Raw genomic sequence first — 19,932 nt, 5'->3', positions numbered from 1 at the left:
ATAAATTATATTTGTCTTCAAAGATGTAACACATTTTGGGATTAACTTAAATAAAAAGCAGATGTGAAATGTAAAAGTGAGGTCAGACGTCAAATGTGACCTGATATTTGGATGCAAACTATAATTTAAGTGTTATTTATAATCCCCATATACCAGTATCATTTCCTGAACGTTGCCAATACAAACAAAGGCAGCTTATTTGACCTTTCACAAGAGGTCAGAGGTCTAAAGTAACCTTATACTTAGAATCGCCATTGATCATTCCATATATGGATATATGTTGTCAGTACAAGCAGTGGCAGTAAGAAACATAGTTTTAAATAGATCTATATAGCATTATTATAAATTTGGCCATCAGATCAATATTTTGAACTTGAAAGTGAGATGATATTTTAAATGTTTATACAGTACTATGTTGACAACACATAATACACTTGTAAGAATCATACATTATAAATTTTAAGCCTTTTGTTGACTTTCAACCAATAATTCGTCTTTGTGTTTAAGTACAGAATAACACACATGGGAAAGCTACAAAAACATGACCTCCTTGGCAGAAGTATTAGGCGAGAGAGCAGAGAATCCTGAAAAAATCACCACAAAGTAATCAGACGGATTCAGCTTCACGCAGCTTTAAGTCGGAAATAAGTGATTTTTAAGATCATGAACTCAGTTTCAAGTTTTGAGTCTCTCTGATTTCATTTGCTGATTAAAGAAGAAGCCATCTGTGTTTACAGACCACACAAAGCGCAATCAGCACGCACAGAGTGAAATCACCACTTATTTCAGAACTATAACTCACCGCTCGCTGGAGTTTGGTTTCCGAACTGATGGAGGGGCATACTCTCTGTCTTGTGATTGGTTGGGAATTTGTGAGGGAAGCCGCTTGGATGCAGTGCTGCTTTTGACCAGCGGAGGGAAGTGAGGAGCAGGAAGTTTTGTTTGTGTCACATTTTTAAGAGCCGCGTTGGCGTGTTTGGTACCAGCAGGGGTCATGTGTGTGTTTAACTCAGAAATGGACAAGGAGGGAACTGTTTTCATCTTTTCTTTGTCTTCATCTGACTTGTTGGCCTCCAGACTGCAGACCGATGCTGCTCGAGCCTCCTTCTTCTTTCTTCTCTCCATCTCCTCCTCCTGCAGCTTCTGCTTTTGTTTTTCTTCATTCTTTTTCCTGTCTTCTTCCTCTTTCACTTTCATTTCAGCTTTCTCTTTCTCCTCTCTCTGCCTCTTCACCTCATCTTCCTTCTTTTTTCTCTCCTCCCCCTCCTTTTTCTTCTTCTCTGCCTCCTGTATTCTCAGCTCCTCTTGAAGTCGCCTTTTCTTTTCTTCTTTTTCCCTTTTGATTCTCTCCATTTCCTCCCTTTGTATCCTCTCCTTTTCTTTCTGCTCCTTTACGAGCCTCTCTCTCCTCTCCTCCTGCCTTCTCATCTCCTCTTGTAGTTGCCTCTTCTTTTCTTCTTCTTCCCTATTAATTCTATCCATTTCCTCCCTTTGTATCCTCTCCTTCTCTTTCTGCTCCTTTAAGAGCCTCTCTCTCCTCGCCTCCTCTTCACATCTTTTCTCTTCCTCTTCCTTTTTCTTCCTCTCCATCCTTTCTATCTCCTTCTCTCTCTCCTCTTTGAGTCGTCTCTCCTTTTCTTCCGCTTCTCTCTTCTTTCTCTCCTCTGACTCTTTGAGTTTTTTCTCCTCCTCCTCCCTTTTTCTTCTCTCTTCCTCTATTATTTTCTGCTGCTCCTTCTCTTTGGCCTCTTTCAAGCGTTTCTCCTCCACCTTTCTTTTTTCCTCTTCCTCTGCGAGCCTCTTTTTCTCTTCCTCCCTTCTTTTTCTTTGCTCCTCAACTGCTCTCCGCTCCTCTATCTTTTTCTCCTCCTCTTCCTTCATCTTTTTGATGAATCTTTCTCTTTCAAGTCTTCGCTCCTCCTCCCTCTGGAGTTTTTCCTTTTCCTCCTCCAGCTCCAGGAGTCTCATCTCTTCCTCTCTTTTTCTCCTCTCCTCCTCATCTCGCTTCCTCATCTCCTCTTCTACCCTCAATTTCTCCTGTTTCTCTTTCTTCTCCTTCAGGAGTCTCTCCTCCTCACGTTTCATCCTTTCTTTCTCCTTCTTGATCTCTTCCTCCTCCTGTAAGAGTCTCTTCTTCTCCTCTTCCAACAGTCTCTTCTTCTCTTCCTCATGTTTTCTCCTCTCTTCTTGCTTTAAGAACATGGCCTTTTGCTCTTCCTCTTTTCGCCTCCTTTCCTCCTCTTGTTTCTTTTGAATTTCTGCCTCCCTCTGCTTCTCCTGCTCCTTTGCGATTGCTGCTCCCTCTAATTGCTTTTCTCCGTACTTCTTTTCATTGGTTTTTTGTTCAAGACTGCAGAACAGATACACAATATACCTTAAGGCTGTATTTCTCTGTCTGCGTGTATCACCTTCATCATCACTTCACATTCTGCAACCTTAGCATTTGTTTTCGAAAATAATTATTCCTGATTGCATCCTTGAATATAAATACTCACCCTGGGGGACACCTTTTGATAGTATCGTGCTTAGAGTCACCCTCTTTCAGAAACAAACCCCTTGATTCTTGTCTCTGGTTAGGCGACTCAAAGATGACATCATCAAAGTCAGGCTCTGGCTCTGGCTTTGCCAAGGGCGGCTTTTCTGTGTTAATGGAGCTACTAATACTCTCACTGGAAGGCTTTTTAACATCAATTTGCTCTGGAACATTGGGCTGTTTAGGAGTTATAAATGCTGCCACGACAGTGGTGGAGGGCTGCTGGGGAGTGGCGCGCTCGCAGGAAGCAAAGGGCCAAGGAGGGGGTGGCGCTATGATCAGCTCTGAGCGGGTCTGGGGAGGACTAGGGACAGAAATATTGGAGGTCAGGCTCAACAGATAAGCAGTTGAGATTACAGAAAGCTGAGAGTGCAGACCAGACCAGGATATCAAGGCAACAGGAGGCAGAAATCAAAGCGCTTTGCAACTGTTGGCATATGTTAGCATCATGGAAGCACAATCACAAACAAGAAGCAACTGTGATGCGCTGGGGAAGTGCACACTGACAATTATTGTAGTTCTTCATCTAGTAACATGAACAGCAGACTGAAGCACTAATTTGGGGATAATTTGGATGATCGTTAGAGCTGATAAGCCAATGATCAATGCTCCTTATTAGGTTTTTATAGTTTGTTCCATTTTTGTTTGAAAATAGGACCAAACAATTGTAGGAGCGTTGCTGTCCAGCAGCTATGTTATCAGTGGTATTGAATAGTTAAATCTGGGTGTCTTAGATGGCTGTTTAGGGAAATATGCTTATTTGTTGTCTTGCAGCGTTCACAGATTTCCACTAAACATGAAGCCTCCACCAGCAGACGGTTACCTTTGTACAGCATCAAAGTCCAGACTGACACATCAGACTGAGTCGATGAGCTCTTCTAAAACTCGCTTATTAGGAGCTCATATCTTGTTTTTGTTGCCAATCCAGGTAAACTGTTTCCCCTGCTTCCAGTTTTTATGTGAGCATAACAGCTTGAGGTCATTTGATTAATACTTGAGGTCATCAATTGAATTTTTATGTTTAAATCTGCCAAAAAAAGATTTCCTTATTCCTTAAAACAGTATCGCAAATTCAAACATACAGCACATCTAAGACTGCCTTTAAAAACAAATCAAAAAGATTACAGGAAGACGAAAAAAAAGGAAGTGAGCCTTCTAACTTTTTGTCTTTGTTTCAATATGAACAAGTGTTGTCATCTTTGCTGTTTCTCCTGCACTCAGTTAGATCTGCTCCCAGTCCACAAGACACAGCGTAACCTTTGCGGTCTGACAGAATTTCCACTCACACAGCAGTTTCAGGCCAAACATATCTTCAGGGCACCAAACCTTGCAATCTAAATTTATCCCTTCATGTGATATCGTCCCATGACCTCACCTGATCCGCACTGGTCCGACTTTGTTTTCTGCGATGGTCACCTTTGAATCCTGGGCTGCTCTGACTGGCTGATTGGACATCTTGCTGTGTAAAGCTGTCCCTTTGTTTTTGGGGGAATCCTTGGATTGGTGCAGAGGGCTTGCGGCTGCTTCTTTCACTGCTGAGGTCGTTTCCTCATCCACCTGAGCGAGGGGGAATGTTAAGCCTATACAGAATGAGAAGGAAAGATCAGAACATACTTTGCACAAAAGGAGGAAAGACTGTTTTTGCTTTAAACTGGATATTTTCAGATAGAAGAATGAGGAAAATGTCTTTGAAATGAGGATGATTTGCAGGCCAGTGTACCTGACCGACTGGAGCTGGTATGTGCTGGAGGAGCAGAAGGACGAGATACAGTGAGAGGTGAGGAGAAAAAGGCAGGCTTTGGTAGAGAAGAGGATTGAGTGGGTGAAGTGCAGAGGATAGAAGCAGGACAGACTGGAGCCACTGGGTCACAGAGGGCATCAAGATCAGGACTAGTTAACAGAGGAACAGGGGCGATGTCCCCATCAGCTCTAACAGAGTCAGATTTCAACTTTGCTCCGTGAGCACCTGGAAAATGAGAAGGAATGACAGGAAGGATGATTTCCAGGATGAAGACAGAGGAGAAACACTGAGAAATAACTACAGAACCTATGAAAGATCAGAAATAGGAAAAGCTGCCTTCAATTACCTGACTCTGAGCTAGAGGTGGGAGATTTTGGAAGAGGGGGTACGGATGAAAGAAGAGGGGCATCAGAAGAAAAAGGAGAGGGAGAAGTTGGGCGGGCGACTGACTTGACAATTTGAGGTCTGAAAATGTGAGAATGTCCTGCCAGAGGATAACACAAAATGTTTAAGTTATTAAACAGAGAACAGAGAGGATAAGCATTGCTTTTGTTAAGACTGTAAACACAGAGACAGACCAGAGGCTGAAGCAGAATCATCTGCAGTTTGAACCTCTGGGGGGCGCCACTGGTATGAAACAGGAGCTGAGGAGAAGAGAAGTGTGAACATAAGAGGAAGAAAGAAAGACTAAAGTTGGTATAAGGAAAGAGTGAGCTAACAACATTATTCCAGTTTAAAGACATATAGAAAAGAGTTATGTACAATATTTTATTTTATTCACTTTATAACTATGAAATCCTTAAAAATGCCTTCTCAGGTCTGTATCTGTATGTGTTTTTGCATGTAGTTTTACAGGGCCAAAAGCTTTTTTAATTCTTTTAATTTATTAAGCCACTTAAAAATGACCTATGAATCACTGAAGGATAAAAAGGGCACCTAACTCAAGGGATGGACCAGTGTTGTGTTTAAACAGAACAAACCTAGTAAATAAATGGTATCTTTAAATCTTTAGGCACTTTGTTGCTGGCTGCCTGTCGCAAAAACACATCTTTTCTTCATTCTTATCTCTTCAAATTGTTGTCTATATGAAGAGCTACTGTCAGAGTCAGTCAAGTATATATTTGTAATAGTACATGACAGATGGGTGGCTCATTTAAATATATAGATGTAACTAACGCCTGTACACGAGCCACATGGATTCAGTTACATGAAGGATTAAGCAAACAGCTAATATTCGACAGACAGAGCAGACTTTGAATGTTGACAGATGTTAAATGAAAAGAGGCAAACTATTTAAAAAATGAATATAAGAATGAGCATAAACAACTAATTTATCTTGCTCTGAGACAGTCACACAACATTCAGATGTTTCACTCAAAATTCTGAAATCATCACAAGCTGAACATGCATATAGCTTCCTCCCAACACAACACAACAGTCCATTCTCTGTTTCACTCTATCTGTTTCCATGGGCATGAAGCTAAATCATACATAAGTGGAAACTAAATCAGACGGTCACACATCATTCATCAGTTTGTCTGAAGCATGCAGCATGCCTACCAGCCAGCCTCTCATTACCTTTTGCAGAGCCTGACTGGAAGATTTTTGGCAGAGAGGGAGGCTGAGAGATGGTCCAGGTGAGTGGAGGGTGAGATGATGGAGGTTCAGAGGACAGGGTAGATTTTGTTGGGAAGGAAGATTTGATAGAAAGGGGCTGGGAGCCAGTGGATTTGGGTTTATGCGGGAGAGAAGTAGATACGGTTAGTGAAGACTTCTGTAAAGTGATGGAAGATGATGTTACAATGGGCTCAGGTGATGACGGTGAAGTGGAGGGAAGTTTGGGAGGTACAGAAGAAATGCTCGTGGGAGGTACACAGGCAGCCTTTGAGGACAGAGAAGAGAGTGTGTTTGAGTCTGCAGCACCTTCACTGCAACTGGATGAAGAATTCACAGGAACTGACACCAGTGAGGCAGGAGGTAAAGGAGACACAGATTCAGAGGATTTAGGAGATGGAGTGTGGGCGGGCACATCAGGCAGAGGAAGGACAGAAGGCATACTCTGGATTGAAGGAGCATCTGCTGTGATCTGGGAGCTTGGAGCTTTAGAGTCAGTCAGAGAAGAAGCTTCAGGAAGAACAGGATTGGCAGATTTCTTATGCTTGGACCTGGGTGATGGCTGAGGGGAGGGGCCAGGGGATGGCTGGATCTCTGACTGGACAGGAGTAGTGGACAAGGGATGTCGCGAGCGGCGTGGAGAAGGGCGGGGGGCAATTGGTAAAGGAGGCCGAGAGTGCACAGCGAGACTGGAAGGACCACCATCACTTCCACTGGCTGCATTAATACATGGAAGGATGGATAGAAGGATAGATTAATGAAAGTAGATTAGAAAAGAAAGAGTAAGAAAGAAAAGTGAATGAAATGTGCATATGAATATGATGCAATGGAATGGCAAACTAGGTTACTCTTGAGATAAGCCTATGGGTATTCCTTCTTAGGTGTGATACAAGAAGAAATAACCCAAAGTCCATTTATAAATCTTCATTTGGACAGTTGTGGTCACAAGTTAATATCTGACCATCATTGGCATGAACGTCATGATAATTTTGGGGGTTTAGTGATTTCTTTGAATTGTTCTTTTTCCAGGGTGGAATAATTGTGCAGTAAACATCTATAACGACTTTATTTAGGGTTTTCTCTAATTAACACAGGGTCAAAAGAATACATTCAGGCTCAAATACACCCCCACAATTATTTGGTTAAATGCTCCTCTTGACCTGATGATTTTGGTAGCCATCAACAAGCTTCTGGCATAATTCTGGCTGGAAGTTTTCAGCAGTCTTCTTAGCAGAATTGGCAGAGTTCATTTAAATTGGTTGGTTTCCTGGCACAGACCTGACTTTTAAGTGTAGTTCCCAAACCTTGTGGTAAAGTGAAAGAATTTAGAGGTCGTCCTCCTTCTTCATTATTTCATAAACGTTGTGTAATCTACCAGTAACACTGGCAGCAAAACAGCCCCAGAGCATGACGCTACCAACACCACCATGCTTGACAGCTGGTGCATTGTTCATAGGTTTGAAAGCCTCGCCTTTAGTACTCCAAACATACCTCTTGTCATTTTGGCGAAATAGTCTGATCAAAAACTTTTTTTCAGAAGATATTTGGCTTCTCCATGTGAGGAGCTGCAAATCAACTTTGGAGCAGAGGCTTCTTTCTTGCTCTGCACCCTCTCAGTTCATGGTGATGTAAAACTCACTTAACTATGGACAGTGACGCTGGTGTTCCAGCACTTCCTGGTTCATAGCAGGCCTGAGCCTTGATGGTTCCTGGTTGTTCCTGAACACCTCAACCACATTCCTCTCATCCGACAGTGACAGTTTGGATTTTCTTTAACACCTTGGCAAAATGTGCTTTTATACAATTATTTGAACTGATGATCTTGGAATTGTTGTTTAGAAGCTGTTCACAGCTTGTATAACTCTACAACCTACAGCTATGCTGCAAAGAGAAACTGCAAGTTGTAGTAAATCATGATCACTAAAGAAAAGCTAATAGGCACTGTCAAGCTAAAAGATACTGTAGAGCCTTCAGCACCACTTGTTGAAATATTTAATTGGAAGAACTCCTCTGCGTCTGAATGTCTCTCCAAATTCAAATACAACGTAGTTGCAGCAAATAAAAAAGAAAACCGTATGAAGCAACGCTAATGTCTGTTTGGACACAAAAACCTCAGCGTGTTCAATGCTGTCTCCGCGTAAACTTCAGTATATTGGTGGCAGTATTTTACCATCACATGATTCCTAATCGTGTTTAGTATGTGGACGAGAAATATGTGGTGTCCAAAGGACTGTCCATTCATGCAGTAAGGACCACAGAATAAATGACAGAAGTATGTGAAATACTGCAATATATATAAACTTAGCTAGCCAGTGAGAGACAGGCAGAGATGCAAACAGTAAGTGAGAGTAGCAAGGGGGGAGAAAGCGCTACCTGAGGATGGCAAAGTGGATGCCGTGGAGTGTCGCTTGTCAGGTGGAGGGGGAGCAGGGCGATTTGGACGGGTAAGAGTGTGTGGGACAACTGGAGCAGCAGAAAAAGGGCAGAGTGGAAAAACATACGGAAATAAGAACAGAAAAGGAAAGCAGAGGAAAAGGAAATGTCAAGAGGTCAAAAAACTGTGTTGGTGTAATCCTGCCTACCTGTGGCAGTCACAGACTTCTTATCTTCCTCTTCATCGCTCTCATTGAAGTCGTCCAGGTTGCCGATATCTGTGGGTTTGACGCTCATCAAGCTGGCAAGACTTTGCATGTCTTCATCACTGAAGAACAAGAAAAACACGCACCACAACCTCATTACCAACCCCACCAATAGGAAGCACTCTTTATGAAAAAAAAGTGTTTTCAAATGCTTTTACTCTTTAAGCTATGACTCATTTATTAAACTCAGGTTAAAAGTGCTATTGTCACACCTCCCTGATGTAGAACAGCAGTAAGAGTAAGTAAGTAGTGGTAACTTAAACTACTCACGTGGCTTTTCCCTCTCGAATAAAGACACATGAGAGGGACAGCTTGAGCGTGGCCTCCACAACTTTGACAGACAGTGGCTTCAGCTTCAGCGTCAGGTCAGTCTGGGTTAGCGTGGGGCTAGCAAACCGCTTCAGGTTGATGTCAGCGGATGCCAGCACCTTACGGTGACCTTTATTTTCCTGTAAATAACATAAACAAGTATTATACACCATATTCTTTGATTTCTACTTGGTGATTAAGCTGAGTCTGAATTTTATAACTGGATGTCTGAGCTATTTAGGTTTGGCTATTTTATTGGCAAACCTTTTGTTTATTTTTCTACTTATAAACAGTTTTAGTCAGGCATAGAGAGATACTTACACCCTCAATGACAAAGGTCCATTCTTTGTCTTCAAATTCATCAGCATTGGCATCCTGAGGGGATTATCATAAAAATACAGACTGTTTAGTGGGACATCCTCCTAAAATTGTATCCACATATCCACACATATGCCAGAGTCTTCAGGTGTACTACATAAACTCTATAAAGTCCTGTGAAAAACAGGAGTACATGCAGTACACTGTTACTGTGTCCAGGAGGGAAGGAATTATCTGGTTTTAATTCTAGGAGACGGTAAGTAGCAGCCAAGTGATACTTATCAAATTCACTTGATTAAATAATCACTAACACATGTGAGCACCTCAATAGAAGCTGGAGTTTGGGCAGTTTCCTGGTCTGAAAGACTGGACTTTGCAACGCTCAGAAAGCTACTTTCAGTTTTTTCCCTTATTCACAGGGAGTCACCAAAGTAGGTAACTCTGCATATTGAATGTGGCAGCATGGCTTAGCTTTGCAATGCTGTATCTTAAAAAACTACAAGACTTCTGGAACAATGAGATGATACCAGAATAGAGATGTTTAGCCATATTGCACAGCACCGAGTTTGACTGAAACTTCTGTCTGACAGCTACAGTCTGGCTAGAATTATGCAGTTTATCAAGCACAGCAACAAATCTCCAACAGAATGACTGAAAAAAAGTCAGAATTCAGATCTCATCTTGATTTAAATGCAGTGGCAGGACCTTAAGAGCGTTGTGGATAAACAAATGGAAACTTCTAGCAAAAAAAGAGTAGCCCAAATTCCTCCACAGCGATGTGAAACACTGATAATGTTACACAGAAAACAATTACTTCAAGTTATTTCTGTTAAAGATGGATTATAAGCTGATGATTCATGGACTGTACTTAGGACTGATTTGAGTCCTGTGGAAATGACCTTTTTCACATGACTGTATATTGAATTTATTTAAAAGATGGACTTAAAAGCAATTCCAGTGCAGCCAGCACTTAAACATGCATTCTTTTTAAAGGCCAGCAGAGAGCAGCCCCTTTAGCAAAAAGAAGACTGGTTGTTTGGAAGTCTATGGAATAATAAGCCTCTGTTCCCTTGTCTGTGACCTCAGTCAACACTTTCCTGCTGAGTTTATGGTCTTAGATGCTGGTCTTGAGTCTTATTTACTAAAACACATTTAAATTATAGTCCCTTTTGGAGATACAAAGGATGATAATGAAAGGTATATCCATCATGTTTGGCTTCAGAATGCCAAATTGTCAAAATGCTCAGTTCGAAGTTTTACAACAGGACTTTGTTAACCCATGTTTAATGTCATAGTGTCTATATTCATCCTTATATATACTTTTCCACACTTACTGACCGCTTTTCCCGCATATATATTCTACATCTCTTTTATTCTGAGCAATTAAACTCTTTATCTATATTACTTCCACACCTTAAATCGATTCGGAATCACCAAACACCCTAAAATGACTAGGCATGACTAGACAGTGGGAGGAGTACCTGCAGTACCCCCCACACAGGAACAGGGTCCAGAGTCACACAGCAGACCAGTTAGAACATTTGAAGCCAGAACCTTCTTGCTATGAGATAATGCGACTAACCACTAACTAACCATGGTGTTAACTTGACTCTAAGGAAAGCCTAAGTTTAAACTTTGGCTTAATAAAGTATTCTAAACTACTGAAGGATTAAAAAATGATCTTTCTAAAAGGGACTTTTCGTAACATTTAGGGCCACAGTAAACCATTCACACAAGGATTAACTTGTTCAAGCCACCCAGAAACAACTTGTGCCCTGACCTTTGTTATATGTTTCCCTCATTTATTCAGGTTTTTCATTTACTTTGTTATTACATTGTAAATAGTACACTCTGTACACTGGGTGTTGGTACCTTGAAGAGAGTAACAGAGATGTCGATGTTTTCCGGGACAGGCCACACTACCATGCCTCTGTAGGGGTTCTTGATTCCAGGTTGCCAACTGTGGAGCTGCAGAAGAAATAACGCATTAACAGAGCTGTGAGGAGGTGTGTATGTGTTTATGTGTGCGGTGTTTTGGTGACTTCACCTTGGAACACATTCGTCTGTTCCTCCTGGTCCACACCACCCTCAGCTTGTCTGGTTGCCTAAAGAAACACGAACACACATCAAAACAGAAGTGCCATTTTCCCTCAGGCCATTGTACGTCAGTCATACCTAATACACTCTTTGCTCATAAGCAAGCGAGTTCTCAGAACAAAGTAGACACGATCCAAACTAGATAACACAAGTAAGAGATCTTGTGACTGCTGAATAATAATTCCTCTGTGCCAATGAAAGAACATGATGTGTGTTTATTTGTGAAGATGGTTGTCAGCAAATCTATGCAGGTCTGTGAAGATGTGATGCTGTGCATTTACGTGTTAAAGTGTTAGAGTACAACAAGTTACCACATGAAACATGTTACAAGTGTGTACCTGTCTTTTTGTAAATGTGTGTTTTATAACATCTGTTTCTGTGTTTCTATTGTATTTCTCAGCCCTCTGTGGCACAGGAAGTGAGACAGGAAGCTGCACAGTCATATGACCTAAATTTGTATGACTATAAGGCGTGCCTATGACAGGAAGAGAGGAGCCCCCATAACAGGACACAAGATACTAACAAATGCAGGCACCGATCCACATAATACCCCTTTGGGCCGCCACTAATACTACTACTAATAGTAGTAATAAATGTCAATAATAGTGTTATAACAATGTTATATATTATTCATATTTATTCCTTTGTCTGGGCCAGGGGAAATAATAATTCTGTATGTTGTCTTGCAGCACTTTACCGCACTATTTTTGAACATTTTTAAAAAGTGGACAACAAAAATATTGTAATAATACAGAGAAAACCCTAACAATCAGATGACACCCTATGAGCAAGCACTTGGTGTCAGTGGGAAGGAAAAGCTCCCTTTTAATAGGAAGAAATCTCTGGCAAAACCAGAATTATAGTGCATCATGGGAAGCCCTGAGCAACTTAGGTCTATTGTAAGTGTAAGTAAGGGAGGGTGCAGAGTTATTTGATCCAGTCATAACTATAAGGTTTATCAAAAAGGAAAGTTTTAAGCCTAATCTTAAAACTAGACAGGGCGTCTGTCTCCAGAATCCAAACTGGGAGCTGGTTCCACAGAAGAGGAGCCTGAAAGCTTAAGGCTCTGCCTCCCATTCTACTTTTAAAAATCCCGCAGTCTGAGAGCCAAGTGCTCTCTATGAGTCAAAGAGCACCGCTCTCACTGCTATGGAGGAATAACTCATAATACTCTTTAAATCTCATTGCTAAGCCCTACTACATTACATTTATACATGAAGTATTCCAATACATACAAAAACGACAGCAATAGTTTTTAGATGGTCCATGTGGTCTCACGTTTCAGTGCATCAGTGTTCAAGTATGGCTGAGAAGGCTTTGTGAGCACATGTGTTTGTGCGGTATGTGTGTCAGGGGGTCAGGGAGTGCCATCAGAAATAGCCTGGTAGGCACAGAGATGCAGAGGAGACGGAAAGAATACATTAAATAAAAATCAGAGACATTAACATTTGCTGAAAGGAAATATAATCTATAATACGAAGATGCGAAAAGATCTATTGGGCACAGTTACAATGGGCAGCGGTGGAGAGTTGACACTGGTTTTAAAGAAGCAAACAATGGTGGTGCAATACAGCTCAGTAACATGTGATTACTGCACACCACAGCTCAACAGACAATAGTTTTCTTATCCCACGACTGCTTAGATGAGTGGTAAACATGACTCGCCTCTGTGTTGAAATGTCCGCATGCAGCGCTAAGTGTTAGATATAAGCGTAGCTGTCTCTTCAGCAAACCTGCTCACTTACTCACCAACATCTCTCATGGTTTGGTCACATGAAGCGTTTCTAAGACATAAAAATAGTCTTGTTGCTAAGTCTTTTATTATGCCTGTGTCACTTCACCGCCTCTGTCAACATTAGTTCATTTTCTAAATGATGTCTCCGGGTCCTTTTTAAATCCCCCCCCCCCCCCCCCCCTGTATTTTTGCTTCTTTTATCCAACCTGATTGACCCTAACCTTTCTTTTACTTAAAATTGCCACCTTTGTTACTATTGAACATGTGTCTCAGTACAGAAAGTCGATGATCTTAAATAATAGGCTAACACCCCCTCAAACACAGACACATGCGCACAGAATATTTGTAGAGGGACCCACATGTGGCCAAAGAGTTCACTTCCTGTCAGTAACCTCAGAGTTTAATCACGTTCAAACATGTGTTGATCACCAACACATACATTGAGCACACATGACTGAAACTTTGGATGAATCTCTGGTGGTGTCCTCACTTCCTCTTTACTCCTCCCTTTCCTTCTCTGTCTGTGGTTATGACAGTGGAAGTTAAAGACTCTGATTTCATCACTCTGAATGTAGGAAGTAAATCACTCAGTTGCCTTTATAGGTTTTACACCACAGATGTATACCTGTGTCTTTCTGCTGTTGATCAAACTCTTTAAACCTTTTTGAGCCACTCTGTTCTTTATTGAGGTCTGTGCTGGAAACCCAATTAATACATCATTTAATGTAATCTGAACAGATAAGAAGGTGCAGTGTGGTCCAAACTGACAACTGGGTGAAAGTTTAAAGATGTTGCTGAAGCTGTTAACAGAGGAGATTGCACTTGGGATTTTAAGATTATGATAATGTGTAATACCACTTCCAGTCACGTGAAAAAGAAAGTTTTCACAGTCCTCGTGCAGTTATGTGAAACGCTAAGTACACACAATGATTCAGTAGCTTGTAGAAAAAAGTTTAGCATCAATGACTTAAACTGAGCTTTTCTCTGTATCTTTATTGGTCTCGTACATCATTATGGGGGATTTTTAGCTCACCTTTCTTTACAGTGTTGCTTCAGTTCATTGAGGTTTTTTGGCATTTGTTTATACGCAGCTCTCTTAAGGTCCTGCAGTAAATTCAATCAGGTTGACTTTGAATGGGCCGTTGCAACACATCGATTCTTTTCCTTTTCAGCCACTCTTGATAGATTTGCTGCTGTGCTGTGCTGCTGTGCATGGGATCATTGTTCTCTTGCATGACCCAGTTTGCATGACCCAGTTTGGGTCATGCAAGGACATGACAGGTGTGACAAGGACAGATAGCCTCATATGCAGGAGTTCATGGCTGATCCCATGTCTTCAAGGTCTCCAGGTCCTGTCGCTTCAAAACAAGCCCAAATCATCACACCTCCACCACCGTGCTTGGCAGGACTGCACAGAGTCCTGTGAAAACTTTCTGTTTCACATGACTGCATGGCAATAGTTTTACTTTCCTTTTTTAATGCCAGTGCCTCACACTTTTGCTGACAAATTAACATTTCTTTTTGTATTTTTTTTAATCGCATTGTAGTGTCTTTTCTAAGTTTTTGTTTTATTTGCATCAACTCTTTTATTATCTCTCTTTTTTTAAGTAGCTGGCTTAGTTAGCTATAGTCTAAAAACCTTGCCCTTGACCCCTGAAGCTGACACTTTTGACTTATTTTGCTTTCCGTATATCAGTTTGAGTCATATAACGTTTCAGCTTCCAAAAGTTTTGTGTAACCTAACGAGCTTTAGCCTCATAAAATAGTTTATTTAAATCCCAGACATGAACTAACAACGATGAGCATGACTGGACACTATAGAGGGTCCTACATGCGCATGGTCACAGCAGTGGACATATCACGTCCACGCAGGCGGGGTGGGGAATCGAACCCGCACTGTCAGCTCAGCACATGGGGGACGCCCTCATCGTCCTCAATGTAGCGGAAAACACCCACGATATGAGATAAACATAGAAGTCCTAGAAGGCTTATTATAGCTAATAACAGGCTTCACACGGTATCAGGAGGCTACTCACATCTCCAACAATAAAAATCGTGAGCAAATAGATGCAGAAAAGCGCATTTACTTACCATTTTTTAGTACACTCCAAAACGAGTTCCTGGTAAGAAGCGATGAACTGAAACTTTGAAGCCTTTTTACCAACTCGCTGCAGTCTTTTCCACACCGAAGTCATAACTTCCAGCGGTTAAAATAAAACCTAAGAAAGAGGAAAACTGAAGAAGCCCTCCGCCTGACAATAATCCAACTTTGTCCGCTGCTTGTGCTCCTTATAAGGCTTTCTTCTTCCTTCTCTGCTGCTGCTGCTCCTGTTGCTTATAATGAACTTCACACAAGCTGTGACTTGCGCTCATTGGCACCGAGTTGAATCACACACTGACACACAACAAAAAGGACAGAAATGTCGCCATGTACCGAGAAGCAAGAGCCGAACACCGTGAACAGGCAGCTGAAGAGTCAGTAAAGAGGAACCGATTCCGCTCTGTCATTAACACAAGCTTCAAATTAATACGACAGCAGCCCGAAGTTTCAGTCAGACCACTGCAGGAGCTCTCACTGACTCTTTCTGCCAGTAATCCACACGTGGAGACGGCGCAGCTGACTCAAGCGTGGGGTTGTTGTAATATAGGTCTGCTTCCTTTAGAGTTAGTTAACCCTCCCTTTTTTCATGGGTGAAAGCAGCCAGCAACAGAGAGACAGGCAGAGTCAGACAGGATATGCAAAGACTGATGCAGTGGTATGCAAACTCCTTTATCTTGCTGCTTGTGTGGAGGCACTGAGGTGACAGTCCTCAGTTATACCTGCAGACTTTGATCCTAGCTATCTTGAACAGCCTTATCTGACATTTAACTTAATCAGCCGTTCATAATCTCATCTCCAGCAAGCTGAAAGCACACTGTGTCTTGAAATTGCGTTTTTCAAATTGGGTATATAACTGAAATCACTTTCTGAGTTTCGGCTGCGTCATCCAACGCTCACTCAGGAAAGTGTGGATCATGTAGTTAGAGGAATAGTTTCCACTGAGGAGAGCCAATAGACTACAGACCAGTGTGTGTTTGTGTGTGTATGCGTGTGTGTAAGATAGGTCAAGGCACAGGGATTTTCCTCAGTGAGAGCAGGAGTGTATTTATAGGATGGAGAACAGGGATTGATGGATGGACAGAGGCAGCTGGAGTAGAGGAGTGTGGGGCAGCAGCAGCAGGGGGGTAACTCTCTCATGACTCAGAGTTGGGCTAATGTTACTCTTTGGTTCGGTATTCAACACAGCATTATACCTCTCAGTACCTCTGCCCAATCCTACTCTAAACATGTACACAGACACACACATAACAGCCTGCGGTGTCATCTCATCCCCTCTTTTGTTAATTGGTGCTCTCTGCAGTCAGTAAAACGAATTTCTGTCTACTGTAAACACTTGCTGCTGTCTGGCCTCTTCTACTGTAGCACAAACATGTCATTTTTGTGTTGTCTCTTTTATTTTCATATCACTTTTGTTTCTCTTTGCCTATCTGGGTTATTTCCCAGCTGTAGGTACTGACCTCACAAGTCAGTGTATTGTAGCTCTGGTAGTATTATTCCCCTTTCTAGCTTTGCCTGCTGTCACCACCCCTTCTGATGTCTATTTGTTTTACTAATCACTGACTGTTGAATTTACAGTAACTGAGTCATATGATACCAATGGTGATAAAAAAGGCTTCTATGAGACGAGCAGTGAGCAGTGTGAAAATTTACATTTGCATTGAGCCTAAAAGGCCAAACCACAAAAACATTCTGGTGATGGATGAGATAGAGAGCATGAACACAGACACACACACGCACACACACAGAAATTCAGCCCAACTCTCATTTAGAGTGACAGAGAGGCATATTCTAACAATATCCACAACATGTGTTGATTATAAATAGAGAACAGCGTGAGACGTTCTTCTCAGACATCTCTCCAAAGCAAATGGTTTTCCCCATGCTGCAGCCATGTAGGATGACCTCAGAGAAGGAGGAGAAGGTGGAGGACTGCAGGAGCTCTCTCTTGGCTGAAGGCAGCATGTCCCCTGTTGGTCATATTTGGCAATACCACCCCCTGGTTGTCTTTAACCGAATGCAGGAATACTGTTCATATCTGTGGCACACGCTGAAGTTATATTCCAAGACTTCAATGCAAAGTAGAAAGAAAAACCATGATGTGCAAAGTCACTTGTTAAACACAGACACTGACTTTCAAACGTTTAATGACAGCTTAATATATCTGCATTCATGACCTCTGAACAGGATTCCATCAGGATTTACTCAGGAATCATTTCTGATAATCTGAAGGTCGATTTTGTTATCGCTGGAGTCTCAAGAGGAAGCAAAATGGTTTGTCTTGTATGCATAATTTTAAAAAACAGGTTGTTTTCCCCCATACACTGCTGTTGAAAACCTATGGTCATTTAACACATTGAAGTGAAGTAAGAAAATCTTGAAGAAATCACAAACCTCCCTGATACTACTGTGTGAAGGATGAAACTCTAGGATTGCAACTCAGAGCCTCTAAAACCTCCCACTGTATCACACACAGTGGCAAACAGCTGATTAGGAACATGAAAGCATCCTGTTCGACATAAAAAAAAACAAGTAAGTTTCTTTGTATTAAACATGGACAGAGAAAAATGACAAAATCCTCATGAAACCACAAAATGCATGCCTGCATTCACATCTCTGTGAATGCAGGCATGCATTTTCAGAATCAAACAACAAGCACGTTGGAGCATGTAGATGGAACAAAATATGCCTGAACAGTGCTAACATCTGATCTTACTCGTCTCTCTTGATTTTCTTCTCCAGCAGTGGCTGTAAGTGCTCCTGCAGGACAGCGAGTGCAAGTTAGTGTATTTTTGCTTGGAGTAGCATAGAACTTTTGAATGAGTGTAAATTTTTACCAAGTTGCAAAGTTCTGGATCCCACATAGATTAGGGAACCTTTACACAATTCTCATATCAAGCATGCAGCACGACGAGAGAAAACGGACTTTACAACTTCATGTTTTCAGATAAATTCAACTAATCTAAGGTTAAATTTCAACCTGAGGTTTATAAGAGGAAGAAACGGCCACATAAGTTGTTATAAACTGTTTCAAACTTCCCCTCTGACATTACCAATCACATCAGGAGAATGGCAAATAAAGCTGTCATGGATATACACACACCAGTCAAAAGTTTGGACACAGCTTCTCATTTAATGGTTTTTCTTTATTTTTACTACTTTCTACATTGTAGACACATACTGAAAACATCAAATGCATGAAGCAAGATATATGGAGTCATGTAGCAAAAAAATAAATATATATGTTTTATATTTTAGATTCCTGAAAGTAGCCACCCTTTGCTTTGTTGACAGCCTTTGCCTTCTATCAATGAGCTTCATGATGTAGTCAGCTGAAATGGTTTTCGCTTCACAGGTCAGGGTTTATTTGTGAAATTTCTTGCCTTCTTGATGGGTTTGGGACCATCAGTTGTGTTGTGCAGAAGTCACAGCTGGTACACAGCTGACAGCTTTCTTTGACAACTGTTAGAATTCATATTATGGCAAAAACCAACCAGCTAAGTAAAGAGAAATGACAGCCCATCATTACTTTAAAAACTAAAGGTCAGTCAGTCCAGAAAATGGAAAAACTTGGAATGTGTCCCCAAGTTTAGTTGCAAAAACCATCAAGTGCTACGATGAAACTAGCACACATGATGACCGGCCCAGGAAATGAAGACCAAGAGTCACCTCTGCTGCTGAGGATAAATTCATCCACGTCACCAGCCTCAGAAATCGCAAGAGACAAGGAAGAAGAGAGAACTCTTGTGTGCTTCTTATCTTTCTCCACTTCCTTAGAGAATCCATTATCAGCATTCAAAGAGGGATTGAACAGAACAGAGAAGCGCCAAAGTAAAACATCTGTGCTTGCCACTTGAAAAAAATAAAATAAACAACTACAGCTCAAGTTTCATTTTGAGACGCTGTTATGGAGTCATTAGAATGACTGAGTGTTTTTGACAGGGCGTAGTAGTTTAAATTGGGTATAGGTGTGGATGCAAGGTAAAAGAAGCTCCGAAGTGCATAGAATAAACTGCTGTATAAATATTTGTGTGAAAAGATGAATGTGGCTTGCAAAACAGGTCATTTTTATTTTATATAAAACCTCCTGTGTAAATCCTGTTATCTATAATGTTTACCAATATTAAAAAAAAAAAAAAAAAAAAAAAACAATCTGGAAGATGATCACTTTTGGACTGGATGCTTCCTCACCTGATGTGCAATTTCTCCGAGCCCCAGCAGCATCCCCTGCTGGAGGTCAGGATGTTGCAAGCCCTTGGGCAGCAGCAGCAGCAGCTTCAGTGATGAAAAGACACCACCCAGTGGACAGTCAGCTCCGTGGCACAAACTCTTCCATCACATCATCGGGAGACGCAATGGCACAGATAAAACATGGAAAACAAACCTTAAGTGGAAACAGTCCTTATTTCTGTTTTATTCTCACAGAAAATAGCTGCCCCATCGAACCACACTTTCCAAGTGCAAAGCAGACTAGATGTAATGTGGGAGTAACAAATGTGAAGTCAAGCTTTCAGACAGCATCCCTGCTTCACCCGACTGCAACAGCACCATGATTGTCCCGATTTTCGGATAAAGTGCACAACAGTGTTTTCTTTAACTGAAGCACTTCTCTAACTCCAGTTAAATCCAGCCTGCCACGCAATAAATCAAAACTTGCATGGAGATGATGCAAAAGCCATAAACATTTATTTTGAACTTGCTTCAACACATCATTCTCAAATTAAAACTATTTTGATGTGTTTCTGTGCCCCTGTAAATGACTTTAAACCCCCCTTTGTGTGTGGATGGTGTTGTGTATGGATCCAGCTTTTATGAAGCCCTCTTATGAAAAGAAACAAGCTGCAGAGC

The 19,932-nt window shown here is 41.4% G+C and overlaps 1 protein-coding gene across 12 annotated transcripts in view; it reads right to left on the bottom strand.

The window, feature by feature from the left end:
• The window catches only part of ehbp1l1b (EH domain binding protein 1-like 1b), a 28,650-nt gene extending 12,685 nt beyond the window's left edge, over nt 1–15,965 (bottom strand). For 5 of the 12 annotated variants that reach the window (XM_085470625.1, XM_085470626.1, XM_085470627.1 and 2 more), the window contains exons 1-14: nt 15,078–15,965; nt 11,202–11,259; nt 11,027–11,122; nt 9,158–9,211; nt 8,798–8,976; nt 8,471–8,589; nt 8,262–8,351; nt 5,853–6,605; nt 4,853–4,918; nt 4,621–4,758; nt 4,254–4,499; nt 3,909–4,113; nt 2,496–2,837; nt 803–2,350 (exon numbers count right to left, since the gene is read on the bottom strand). In XM_085470625.1, coding sequence (XP_085326751.1) covers nt 803–2,350; nt 2,496–2,837; nt 3,909–4,113; nt 4,254–4,499; nt 4,621–4,758; nt 4,853–4,918; nt 5,853–6,605; nt 8,262–8,351; nt 8,471–8,589; nt 8,798–8,976; nt 9,158–9,211; nt 11,027–11,122; nt 11,202–11,259; nt 15,078–15,181 — 3,998 coding nt within the window. In that variant the 5' untranslated portion in view covers nt 15,182–15,965. The remainder of the gene's footprint in view (nt 1–802; nt 2,351–2,495; nt 2,838–3,908; nt 4,114–4,253; nt 4,500–4,620; nt 4,759–4,852; nt 4,919–5,852; nt 6,606–8,261; nt 8,352–8,470; nt 8,590–8,797; nt 8,977–9,157; nt 9,212–11,026; nt 11,123–11,201; nt 11,260–15,077) is intronic. The other 7 variants (XM_085470631.1, XM_085470634.1, XM_085470629.1 and 4 more) reach the window with 5 other exon arrangements.
• Nucleotides 15,966–19,932: the final 3,967 nt, after the last annotated feature.

This window comes from Copadichromis virginalis, linkage group LG10 (assembly GCF_057382275.1).
Source record: "Copadichromis virginalis isolate Kocher_CV1m ecotype Utaka linkage group LG10, C_Virginalis_male_GT1.1, whole genome shotgun sequence".
Classification (NCBI taxonomy): domain Eukaryota; kingdom Metazoa; phylum Chordata; class Actinopteri; order Cichliformes; family Cichlidae; genus Copadichromis; species Copadichromis virginalis.
The sequence above is the reverse complement of the archived record's forward strand: the minus strand, read 5'-3'. Positions and strand labels throughout refer to the sequence as shown.